Below are 14,045 nucleotides of genomic sequence, written 5' to 3'. Positions count from 1 at the left end.
AAAAAATTCAAATATTATTTTTACTTCAATATCAACATGAGATTATTTTAGTGCTCTGTTACAATTTCACAAAACAGTGATTTCTTCAAAATATAGCTTATATAGACCTTAATAGTTTTCTTTTTCACTTTTAACGTTAAACATTTGAGTGGTCAAATCGGTGAATATGCCCGTTACCATTTTTGTAATACTCTACGTGCGTCTTTACTCCTTAGCAGGAGCGCACCAATGCAATCTGCAACATATCATTGCTCCTTAGCGGAAATGAATCGATGCAACCCGCAACATAACATATAAGATAACGTAACGTTCATATCCATTCATAGTTTTCTGCCCAAGGGCAGATCTTTCACTACAAACCCAGTTGTTTTTAGTCAACAGTTCGAAGACAGGTTTAAACTTCATAAGTGGCACCAATAAGGTATCACTCATGAGACATCTAAGTCAAGACATAATGGGGCATGATAGCCAGTTTTTCCCCCTCCATTGCATACATCGCTGACTAGTAACATATTTCACTAATCAGACTTCAAATGTATACAAACAAATTGTTCTTCCTCTGACACATATCGTCAAGTGAGATGTATTGTGTGATAATAGATGCATATGGTATGGTCTCTAATTTATTTCATATTATATCATTCATAACCTACAAACTTCCAAATGCATGCAATCACACGACCACAAACCATTTAAAAGTTCCACACATTTATATGTATTCTATAGAAATGTGAGATCGCAACAGACTTAAAGTCTTAACCTTGAAAGGATGATGATGATGATGATGATGATGATCATCATCATCATCATCATCATCATCATCATCTCTCATCTCCCTCAAATACATTTTAATATTATCCTCCCATTAACGTCTCGGCCTCCCCAAAAGTCTTTTTCCTTCCGGCTTCCCAACTAACACTCTATATGCATTTCTGGATTCGTCCATACGTGCTACATGCCCTGTCCATCTCAGACGTGTGGATTTAATGTTCCTAATTATGTCAGGTGAAGAATACAATGCGTGCAATTCTGCGTTGTGTAACTTTCTCCATTCTCCTGTAACTTCGTCCCTCTTAGCCCCAAATATTTTCCTAAGAACGATGATGATTAAAGTAGAATTCAAATCTGTAGCGATAAAGTAACAAATTAGTTTTCTTCCATCTTAGTATGATGTTAAAAAGGAAGTGTTGGTCGGAGGAGGAGACAGGATTTTTTCATTTCACGAGGAAAAATTACTAAAATGGAGAAAACTTACGTTTAAACGATATTCCTCATTCTCGTACGTGTTCCCAAGCATGTTAGTACTAATGTAATAAGTCTGTTTTATGCAACAGCAACATGACAATAGTAGATAATGTGATAGTAGAAAAGGTTATTCAACTCACAAGGAAACTCTCAGCAAGCAGGGGAAGGAAGCATGCGATGTTGGAAAGATTTAAACGTTCGCAAATATGTTAGTGTTAAAATAAGAGTAATCTGCTATCTACAAAATTACACAGCAACTACATGCCGGATAGTAGGAAAGGTTATTCAACTCTTAGGTTACTCGATTAGTAAGTAGCAGAAGGGTCATTCCATACAAAATATTAAGAATATGCCAGCGATGTCATGATTTGGGGGGGGGGGCTTTTAATATAATAATGTTATTGTAAAAATAAATTAAACTGCCAACTATGACCGCCATATCATTAATATTTTAGTCATACGGATGACTGAAAAATGTTTGGCAGTTACATGTTATCCATCATTTAAAATATTCTAGACACTCTATATGAAGTGTCATCGAAACTAAACAGACGCCATTGTAAACCTGAATAACCATATTTTAATACCTTAAAGACTAATCCGAATAATATTAAGGTATGCTTATGAAAACACCTCACTGAAAAAAAAAAAGAAATAGTTTTACATTCGAATTTAACAAATTAAATTCATGCGAATTTCATTCGTATTAAAGAAAATCTTATTCCTAATCCATCTCCCAAGTTTTATGACTTTATCTTAAAAAACCTGTGAGCTTCTGAGCTCCTTTGTTCCGGTGAGTTATTTTTTATCAAAAACTGACATGATATTTAAGTCATCATTCTGAAATTTTCACAGTGGAATCAATATACCCTAAAGAATTAAACACATGTTTTTTCGTCTGTAAAAATGAATTGCATTTTGTGTTCTATATTTTTTTAAATTATTTTACGGTGGGTAACTATTTAAAAAATTATATATTCGTTTCATTTTAAGGGCATTTATAAACAAGGCTCTCCTTTTTCGAATTGCATTGAAATCACTTTTCCATTTTCCTTTACATAGTAAGAAAACTTCAATGAATGAAACCGTGTTCTTTGTTAAACCAATATTTTAAATTCTGATTGCTGCCAAACTTTGAAAGATATAAATACAGTATTGCTTGAAATTCATATTTAGAACATACAAAATAATCTACAACAATATTTTTAACTTTTGAGACATCATGGTTCAAAAACATACTTTTTTGCATAAAATGACTCAGAAGGAAGTGCAGCTTCTTCAATATTAAATATTGAATGTTCAGAAATGTTAAACAATAGCTATAGGCTATTACCAAGAATGTCAGAATTGAAGTAATACGTGCTATCTGCAAAATAAAAAAAAAAGAGTTGGAATGGAATGGAATTTACAGAGGGGAGCACTATAGCCCAGCACTTCGACCTGTTAAGGTCTATTGCGCTAACCATCTAGTGGCGCATTCCCAAACCCATACCGGCTGACCACACTAAGGTTCTCTGTGTACCCAGGTTTCGAGCAGGCAACCCCACTCGTCCCTAGGCCAGCACCCTCCGTGCCTCGCCAGCCGGCGATCGGGAAATGCTACGGACTGATAACGAAATGGAGAAATGGTGACGGAATTATGTAAATGCCTAAAATGGGAAAAACGGGAGAACCTCGAGAAAAACCCAAATGAAAAATCCCAGATTTGACCGGGACTCGAACCCGGGCCGTCTGTGTGATAGGCTGATGTCTGACCACTCAGCCACCGCATGCGGAGCACAGAAGAGTTACATGACAGTTTATTCAACTCTCAAGGATGCTATCAGCAAGCACGGGAATGAATTGCGCGATGTTGAAGATTAAACATTATCTACATGTATGTTCGCAAAGATACGATGTTGACATTAGAATAATAACTGTTAATTACACAACAGCTACATGACGGATAGTAGGAAATGTTATTTAACCCTCAACGATACTCTCAACAAGTTCGGTAAGGAAGCGTGCGAAGTTGAAAAAAATTAAACGTGTTCCCAAGCATGTTAGTACTAATGTCATAAGTCTGTTATCAGCAAAATTATGCAACAGCAACATGACAATAGTAGATAATGTGATAGTAGAAAAGGTTATTCAATTCACAAGAAAACTCTCAGCAAGCAGAGGAAGAAAGCATGCGATGTTAGAAAGATTTAAACGTTCGCAAAAATGTTAGTATTAAAATAAGAGTAACCTGCTATCTACAACTACATGTCGGATAGTAGGAAAGGTTCGTCAACTCTTAGGTTATTCGGTTAGTAAGCAGCAGAATGAAGTGCATCTTCTTCAAATTGACAAGACACTATTTATGTTATATTTGTTCCTGAGGTAGAAATCAGAGTAGGTAAATAACTCCAATATGAGAGACATTGTTAATGGAGATATTTGTAAGAATGTAATACTGTTGATAATGTGATATATCTTCATTTGAACCTCCTATACCTCTTTCTAAATCTCCCCTGCTTTGTACTGAATGCAAACCCGTTAACACGTTTTCCACCAGAGTGACAATATTCGTCTTACTTTATTACAGTCATTAAAATTCTTTACCATGCTACTTAAAACCACTAACATGTTGTCATTTTATTGGAAAAGATTCATAAGTATAGATAAGAATTTTATAGCTTTATGTACATGTTGACGGAAACAGAGGGGGTTCTGATTATATGCATATTTCGTTACGCAGATTGGACTACCCAACATTGAATAAGCCGATCATTTTAGGCAATAAAGTTTTAAAATGCCGTAAAGATTTGTTTTATTAGTCGCTTATGTACCACATAAACCGGAGATTTGATACGCAAATATATCAGACGTGCCGTATTTCTTTGAATGTAATGGTGCCATTAAGTGAGACACAGACACGTTTATGGGGCTCTGAATTATAATCGTCAATCTGTACGAACATATGTGATAATCAATAATAGTACGTATTAAATAGAATCGACATGGTTGTAAATAACAATTATTTTTTAAAGAGAGTGAATGAAACGTGTGAAAAGTGTGAAATAGAATCCACTTCCAAAACCAGAATATAAAGGTTATAATGACTCATAGAAGCAGTAAATCAACATTGTCAGCCCTCCATAATTGCTGTATTAGAAGAAAATGACTGGTTAGTTTTCATCAGTTTTCATGCTCACTGGAGAATCTTTCCCATTATTAGGTCCAAAATCCTTTTCGAAATTTGTGCATGGGTGGATACTATATAAGAATATCGGTGGTGTTGAACAGCAAATTCGTATGTCAAAAAAATGAACAAAATGAGTCTTCACTTTATTCCTATGAAACAGGCATGCCAATTGATGCCCACAGGAGCAAGCGCGCGCTCTAGAGCACAGGAGAGCTTCAGCGCTTTACAACGGAAAGGAAAGAGACAGATGAAAGAGGTGGTATATGCCGCTTGGTCGAGCTATATTCAGGGATGGCCAGCACTGATTCAATAGATAAAGGGAAGAGAACTTATTAAAACTGTATCCATGTTAATTTTTAGATTTGCCTGAGAAGTATAAGTGCATTATAGGAATGTAAGTTTTAATTTTATTGCTCATTTTTCACAAGTTTAATTTTTTTTTATTCAAAAGAAATATTTTCTCAACTTTTCGTATAGAAAAGTGAAATTTTCAGGTATAGGCCTATTTATTTAGTAGCCTTACAGAATGTTTTCGTAAATCTAATATATCGTATATATATATTCTATAGCTTCAGCAGATTTCAAGAAAATAATTTAATATTCTGATGATAGTAAGTTGCTCACAAATATCACCTTAAAAGCATAATGTGATAAGAGTTTTATTATGTAATATTAGTTACATTTAAAACAGATACAGTACCTAGGTAACTTTGCTTTGTACTGTAATATTGTGTTGATTAGTTTATTGATTACTTTTGTAAGGCTAAAGATACCATCAATATAAATTCCAACTCATCATGTTATACTCAATCTCTTTTTTTGGGTTATCACTTTCTTTATGAATGATGTGTTTCATCCATTTAGTACAGTATTGTTGTACTACTATGGAATTTATGTGAATATTCCCTCTTAACTCCTTATTATGTTATTAACATTTAAAACACAACTGCAATATTAAGAAATTGGTGTTAGTACTTTTGTTTTACAGACAATATAGATAATATCAAACAGAAAGAAGCCATATAAAAATAACGACATAAAATTTCACGTTCCGTTTGAAGTTTTTGCACCACTGTTTTCTTCATCCAACAGGCTGCTTATTCATATACACAACCCTTCCTCTTTCCATACTTAGCGCTTGATGCCCGCGCACGACGTCAAGGTCAGAAAAATGCGCTTGCTTTGACATCACAGCTATAAAAAGTGTTTCCGAATCTTCTGCAAACACATCTCATATCAAGGCGTGGATACAAATTTTAGAAGAAGAGGTTTAAATATCCTCTTATGTAAGATATTTGTTCGTTATCAAGATATTAAAATGTTTTTCTATGTCCTCTAGAATTGAATATTTTGATATACGAGGATGCTGTTCTACGCCATCGATCACAATTCACAATGCTAACTTAAACGTTGTATTTAAAGCTATAAAACCACGCAATAAAATGCAGCCTTTCACATTATGTTTATATAGACGTAAAGGTAAGAACTAAAGCTCGGATTTCTATAACATGTCATATTTTTTATCCTGGTCTCTTTCCACATATTTAAGTTATCTTAAACATATTTCTAGTTTTTCTGCACACAATGATACGGTTTTTTATTGGTCATACAAATGCATATTTTTACCAAATTTTATCATTAAGTCATATTTGACCAGAAAATGATACAAAAGCATATTTTTGGTCATATTACAATTATTTTAACAGTTTTCCAAGTTTTATTCACACGTTTTCTGCTAATACTGGCACGATATTTTGTTTGAGTTTAGATATATTTTGGATTTCCTTTCTTTAGAAATGTCTTGTGGTTAAATGAAGTTTGGAGGTAACTGGATTCGCCAGCAGTGAGTTGTCAAAATACAAAGGACAAAAGAATATTAGGAATACGACCAGATTGTTGCTGGTCGGTCTCCACCCCTCCCAAACATGCGACGCTTATTGAATAGTATAATGTATTTTAAATAGAGCAGTCGCCCCCAAACAGACAGAAAAATCAGCACAAATAAATGTGAGAAAAATAGTTCCAAGTTTTTATGTTTATCTGATTCGCTTTTCGAAAGCCGGACGAGAAAAGGATCCTTGCACTTGGACTTATATTGACTCATTATGCGCCCTATTATGTGATGATGATTGTTCCAGTCCGACAAGTATCACGGGTGCATTCGTGAATCTGATGCTGACAGGTGGACCATCCTTCCTTCTCCCTAACAGAGCCAGATCCCATCCCCAGACGAGTATCTGATAAGCTCCAGGGACCGGCGCTAGCCATCGGCGTAGCTCAGTCTGCTGAGATGCTTGCCTGCCGATTCGGAGTTGCGCTCGGGCGTGGGTTCGATTACCTTGTCGGGTTTATTCCGAGGTTTTACCCAACTGTAAAGCGAATTTCAGGTAATCTATGGCGAATCCTCGGCCTCATCTCTCCAAATACCATCTAGTTATCACCAATCCCGTAAATAACCGAGTAATTGGTATAGCGTCATTAAATAATCAACTAAAATTGATCAGAGCTCCAAGTCCTTACAACTTACATCAGTATAGAAGACCGGAACAACCCCCTAGACTTCATCCAGCCTATTGTAAATTATTGCTGATAATAAATAAAATCGAAAGGAGTGAAGAGTGCTAAAAAATAAAAGGAAAAAATGGGCGTACGCCGAGAAAAAGCCTCTGAAACGCCTGCTTTGTCATTTGTCTGCCACAAATTCCATCACTACGGAGTCGGAGATTGAAACCGAGCCGTCTGGATGGGAGACTAGCGTGCTAATGTTGAAACATGGACGCGGAAGTTTCATAATTTATTATGTCGCCTATCACGTCCTAGTATCTGGTAGTAGGTCTAGCCACTCTGTATATACAATAGGTAATATATTATCTGAAAAGAGTGTTTATTTGTGAGAATTGATAAATAAAAGCTACATTATTTTTTTTTGCAACAGCAATCTGATCGTTAATTTCATATTAATTGGGAGAGTGGATGATACTCTCCCCTTCTCAATATGACTGCGGGGATCATGAGAAGACCAGTCCGTGGATATAGCGCTTGGAATCCGACCGAGCACGGAGTCACCCTCACCTGGAGAGACGTCAGCGTCTACACCCTCGTCAAAGAGAACGTCGGTTTATGTAGAAATAAGCTCAGCTACAAGAGGATAATCAACAACGGTAAGTCGCTACAATTTATCTTCTAGAGAGACTCGAGATATTTCAAAGATAAATAAGACAGCTGACAGAACGGAATAATCAATCTCTAAGAGGAAGGATCGAAAAATAAAATACACTTTATAACAATAAAACTTTTCCTTCTTCCTTGTAATTGTGCACTAAAATGAAACTTAACTGCTGTTCATTTTTCAACACAATATGCAACAGCTTCAAAATTTCCTCTGCATAAACATTTTCGTCTATATCTTTCAGGCATTTTATGGACTCACTTTCTACTTCAGTAAGTGAAAATTATAATTCTGAATGAAGTACTTTCAGCTTCCCAACATGTTGTAATTAAATGACGTAATTTTTCTAGATTGTCATTATATCTGTCAGCATCAATAGTTTTTTTCCTTTTCGTCGGAATACCGTTGCCATCACATTACGGATAGATAAAAGCCGAAAAAATATATTTCAGAGAAAAATGATTTTAATTTGATGAAGAAGTGGACAGTTTGACCATAAATTGGTTAATAGTGTGATAAGCACCCACTTACTGTAGTGACATAATTGGTATGATTGTAATTAATGTTTAGAGTGACATTATTAATAGGCCTACTGTAAATCTAAAATGTATTCCATCATCATAACTCGTGCAGACTTGACCTAAAATTTAAAATTTGAGTCATGTAGCCTATATACTGGAGTTAATGACTAAAGGATTATCTGTCAAAGTCCAAAGGCAGGTCATCGCACTGGCCACGGCGTGGGTGCGCCATGGAGTAGACGCGAATCACGCGGACTTCAAAGATCACCGTACTGTCACAGTGTTATTATTATTATTATTATTATTATTATTATTATTATTATTATTATAGCTATGCAGTGAGCAGAAGTGCTGGGAAGGACGACGAGTGGCCCACGTGGCAACGAGTAAACATCATCATCATCATCTTCATTTCATCACTTGTACCACGCCTTGTATTTCAAGACTGATTAATAAACTTAAGTACTGGCAGCCCTTGGTTGTTTAAAGGACTTAGGTCTTTTACTAACCCACTTACAACGCACTCTAATAGAATTTATTCCTACAAACTTCATCACAATAAGTAAGGGCAAAGATTTTTATTCGATGAGTATAAAGCATCTAAGTGCATTCTGGGTTGGGATATTATGTTGAAAAAAAAAGAGTAATTAATAAACTTCAGTTTGGTAAATAAATTACGAGAAAAAGGATAAGAAAAAAAGTTTAATTTGCTTTTGCACGCGTATTTTAGTTTTTGAAGCCGACTTTGTATTAAGCACCCAGTTCCAAAGGAAGAAATCACCCTATCTAAATGTATGACTGTATGAGGGTTTAATTCAACTGTATCGAAGTCTGTAGATAAAAAGGCACGAGTAGGAAGCAAATATAAAGTAAACACGTATATGACATTTTAAAAGAGCCTAAGTCTCCAACTTGTTCAAAATTCATGGATGGGTAGTCATGACTACTGCACGGTTTTCTCACCGCAGAAACATACATTCACGTCAATTATACGTGTGTTACGTCTGCCATAAAAAAGAGAAAACACTGTGCACCCAAAATCTCGACAAGAGAAATAACTAGGCAAGTTTTTTTAATTGGTTATTTTACGATGCTTTATCAACAGCTATGATTATCTAAAGTCTGAATAACATGAAGGTGACAATGACGGCAAAATGAGACCAGGGTCCAGTGCCGAAAGTTACACAGCATTTCAGCGTATTCCGAATCTCACCGGTCCGGTGGCATCAATGACGTCACGTTGCAGCGAAATAAGGAACAAAACTGCTGGAAAGATCGATGGCTGTCATGGCGACTGTACAAGTTGTTGTCTATGCTACGCTAGCAAAATTTTGCGAAATTTTCGTACTCCCATCTCGTTCAAAGAAAAAATAGCATAAACAATTTATTTCTTGAACCAGTAATAATAACTGGTCCGTTGACATGTTCGCTTATAAGCCATTAACATATTGTTTTTACGTTGTGCTCATTACAAACAATACAGCAGAACTAAAGCAGAACACACCGCCATGACACAATAGTGCACGATGTCATTCGTCTGCTAATTCCCGCCCTATACAAGAACCAATCAGATTCACTGATGGCGGCTGATGGAGACTGCCACCACCTCTGCAAGTTGATGGCACCGGTGCGACACCGGTGGAGCATCAATGACGTGGAATTCGGAACACCGTGATGCCATCGGATTGCTCACCGGTGAGATTCGGAATACGCTCATATGCTCTTAACGAGTTAAGGGAAGACCCCTGAAAAATCTCAACCAGGTAACTTGTCCTAAGCAGGATTTAAACCCTTTAAACCCTTTAAGCCCTTTCGTTTTACGGCCAGGTATGCTAACCGTTACTCCACAGCGGTAGACTAGGCAAGCTTGAAAACGAACAAATATCTACAATGGTATTCCTAACAACTAACAGTAAGAAAGGGACGTAGTAGCAAATGTCTATAGCAAATATTGTACTGTAGATGGTATAGCAAATATGGTTTCAATATCAAATAGTATTTTTAATAGTATAGTAGGTGGGACGAAAATAGTGGAATAGTTAATAATCAGCTTCCCAAATGGAGTTCAAATAGTACTGAGTTTAAGTGTAAATTATAGAATAAAATACAGTATTTTGAAATGGCTTTCTCGAGACACTCTCAGTATCCAGTTTTCCACATATCATTAATATCAGTAACGATACGATAAAGAGAAACTTCTGTACTGTATTACATTATCAAAAGACTGACACCATGATCAGGTTAATGTTAATAATAATATGATGATTATGGTGATGGTGACGTTGATAGTAGTGATTATTGTTATGGTCTGTTTAAATAGGTGACAAATTTCAACCTATCATTGAATAAACACAAAACTTTACACGTTTAGTAAAAGTTTTTACGGAAGCAATATTGTAAAACTTTTATTCTCAAATTTTTCAAATATTTTAAATATATATGGGTAGTAAAATAGATGTCTAACCTTATGAATTTAGAGACCGGATTTTAAAGGAAATTCCTCTTTTTATTTCAACACGAAACATGAAATAAGTAATCACGATGTTCAAAACTATCTTCCACCGACCAAATTGTGTGGTTTTGACTTCCCTTTTTTTTTATTCCGTAGTCCCTTTTTTCCTCTCTTTATATCATCTCTTATTTTGGTCCTTTTTTTAAACAGAATATCGCAAACATTTAGATAATTGTCCTATATTTTTTCCGATAGGCCTATAACTTCCTGAGCAAGCGAAAATAAATATCGTTCTTCTTCTGATTCCAGACACTGAAAACTAATAAAGTGTGCTGATTTAGAGTTCAGGATAAAAAGAAAATTTTCATCTCTGGTTTCAGTTGATGTTGAGCGGTCATTTTCTGTTTATAAAGGCATTCTGCATTCAAAGAGGCAAAATCATATTGAAACATACTAAAATGTTTAATATGATCAAATACAACACTTTTCTTATGTTGTGAAGCGATAAATATAAGCTTGTGTGTGCTATGTGTATCCATGAATGTACTGAAGTGTGTTTTCACGGAGTAATATAGTCCTTTTTTGACTATATTAAATACAACACTTTCCTTATGTTGTGAAGAGATAAATGTAAGATTGTGTGTGCCATGTATATCCATGAATGTACTGAAGTGTGTTTTGGGGAGTAACATAGACTTTTTTTTTTTTACTATAACTTCCCCCTTTTTGTTCTTTATTGATGAAAAAATTTCCCTTTAAAATCCGGTCTCTATTTATGATCCTTAAAGATAAACAATGCGTTATGAACATTTCGTAAATAATGAAATTAGTTCTAAATACTCTCTTTCTCACAGTTACAGGAGCGGTTAAACCTGGAAGTTTGGTAGCAGTGATGGGAGGAAGTGGTGCTGGAAAGAGTACTCTTATGACAACTTTAGCCTATCGAAATCCAGGTAATAACCAGAGATCGGATTTTTATGTAGACTAGAGTTAATATTCCAAATAACTATAGTTATAAACAAGCAATAACCCCTATTCCAGTATAAGCAATGCCACTGTGTTTGAAAGTAGTGGCCAATAGTAGTGAATGGCGCTAACTTTACGATCGCTGACGACTGACGACGTTCGCGCCATTCACTATAACTAGCTATAGCTTCCGCTACTTATATTATGAGGTGGTTTTAGTAGGTGGTGTTTACTATCCAGACGCGAGTTCAACTAAATGGTCTGAACCATTATTTACAAATTAGCAAGCGCACATCATTAGTTGCATTCTTCAGATTTGTAACCCTATTCTTTTTTGTTAGCTATCTGAGCGTTGTGAACAAGATCTCAAAACAATTCTAAGCTACATCACACCCGCTCAGATAGAGTATACTCTATCTTAGATCTAGCTTAGGTGTTACAAATGTGATAATCAAATTCCGTATCATTCTTAGCTGGAGTGACTGTTGATGGAGACATCAGAGTAAATGGACGGCCACTTGGGGACTATATGCACCGCTTGTCAGGATTCATGCACCAAGAGGACCTCTTTGTCAGCAGCCTCACAGTTCAGGAACACCTCAACTTCATGGTAAGGGCCTATAATTTGCAGAAAACATGCACTGCTTATTGAGGAAAAATTACGCTTTTTTCTTGTTCAGTTCTCTATATTTGATATGAACAACTTCATGAAGACTATGAGTAAAAAATTGAAGAAAATATGGTGAAATTTTAAAAGGTTTTATCTTTAGGCGAAGCTGAGATTAGATCGCAGAACTTCGAAGCTGGAGCGCCAGTGCAGAGTGTCTCAACTGTTGGTGCAGATGGGGCTCACAGGGAGCACCAACACTCAAATAGGAACAATTGGCCAGAACAAGGTGTTATCAGGAGGAGAGAAGAAGAGGCTGGCCTTCGCCACGGAGGTATGCAACATATACATCTCTCAAGTGAGAGTCTAACCACCGTAGAGAGAACAAATGTTCTCTAAAACAGGACGCCTTCACAATTATTGCAGCAGGTAACTCCCCTTAAAAAGCCGCCAATAGCTTGTTAGATATTTCTACGTATATAGGTAAAGGAGCGAAGATCACTTGAGGGTCCCAGAGAATAAATAATTATAGGAATAGTCTAAACTTAGGAATTAAAGAATGAAGATAGATTTCAAAAATGGAATGATAATCTTGTTGGAAAAAACGCCAATGTATATCGGCAATTAAAGTAAGAGGATTAGAGTAATTTATTTTAAAATGTGTGTAATAGGTATATAAGACGATTGCTGATATCTATCGTTCTGACAACGAATCTACAAAACGGAAGAATACGCAATCAGTGAAGAGATATTTGCACACATTAATTGATATGCTTGACCTAAGTTTTTGTTACATGCCTAGAAATTTTATCGATTGCAAGGAACCTAGACTGAGAAAAGATGTATTTGAAGATAGTTCGTGAACTTTCGATTACAAAGTATCAGAATCTAAGTTTGTGCCTCCTATAATACAACTTTGAGGCCACAATTTGAAAGTTTTTTCCAAATAAATGTGACAAATTTTCATGGGTTCGTGACCATTTTCATTGGGATATTGAAACTAACAAACTTCCATTGAGTGAAAGAGAACAGTTAATTGAACTCTCGAATGAGACCGGACTTAAAATGAAATTCTAGGCGAAAGGTATGTTTAATTTCTGGACCTCATCACAAGTGAAAAAAGAGAATATATGAACTGTACAATGGTGCTTTATAGATTATAATTCAGTTTGCTTCTACGTATTGTGTGAGAGAGAGTTTTCATCACTAACTCTAATAAAAACAAAGTAGGCTACCGAAAACGACTTGACGTACGTGACGATCTCCGACTTAAGCTTCCCAGCATACATCCAAGTATAGAACAACTGTGCAAGAATCGGCAGGTTCATTCAGCTCATTAATGTATCAACATTTATTTTTTTAAGTTAATAAGTAAAAAAAAAAGATTATCTAAACTCTAATAGCCCTGAATTATTAAAGAAACAAAAATAAATTTTCTTCTATTAACATTAGCTTAATTAGTTAATAGTAATATAAAATTAATTTAATTTAATTAATTTAATTACTTAATTCTATTTTAAAATATAAGTATATTCATATTAAAATATACTACAAAAATGATAAACTTGCTTTAGAAGGGAACAAGAGAGAGGTGGTCCGCAGAACTGTTCTGACTTTAAAAAGTGGTCCCCACTTCAAAAAAGTTTGAGAAACGCTGTATTAGACGTATTAGAAAGGGCAATGCTTCGTTCTCTTTTCAGACGGGCTAAATACACTGCCCCATAATTACTATTCCCAACAGTGGCGTAAGAGTCCCTCACAATGAAACTATTCATTCCACTAAAAATTATAAAAGAAAACTCCCCCCTCGACCAACCGCTAATAGCTTGTCAGCTATTTCTACGTATATAGGTAAAGGAACGAGGGTCCGAGAGAATAAATAATTATAGGAATAGTCTAAACATAGGAACTAAAGA

The 14,045-nt window shown here is 35.5% G+C and overlaps 1 protein-coding gene across 1 annotated transcript in view; it reads left to right on the top strand.

Annotated features, from left to right (window-relative positions):
- Positions 1-14,045, top strand: part of LOC138697571 (ABC transporter G family member 2-like) — a 117,975-nt gene that overhangs the window by 67,109 nt on the left and 36,821 nt on the right. Inside the window, exons 14-18 of the mRNA XM_069823334.1 lie at positions 6,597-6,738; positions 7,390-7,575; positions 11,411-11,509; positions 11,996-12,132; positions 12,293-12,463. Coding sequence (XP_069679435.1) covers positions 6,597-6,738; positions 7,390-7,575; positions 11,411-11,509; positions 11,996-12,132; positions 12,293-12,463 — 735 coding nt within the window. The remainder of the gene's footprint in view (positions 1-6,596; positions 6,739-7,389; positions 7,576-11,410; positions 11,510-11,995; positions 12,133-12,292; positions 12,464-14,045) is intronic.

Source organism: Periplaneta americana, chromosome 1 (assembly GCF_040183065.1).
Source record: "Periplaneta americana isolate PAMFEO1 chromosome 1, P.americana_PAMFEO1_priV1, whole genome shotgun sequence".
Classification (NCBI taxonomy): Eukaryota; Metazoa; Arthropoda; class Insecta; order Blattodea; family Blattidae; genus Periplaneta; species Periplaneta americana.
Note: the sequence above shows the minus strand (reverse complement) of the source record. Positions and strands in the feature narration are given on the sequence as shown.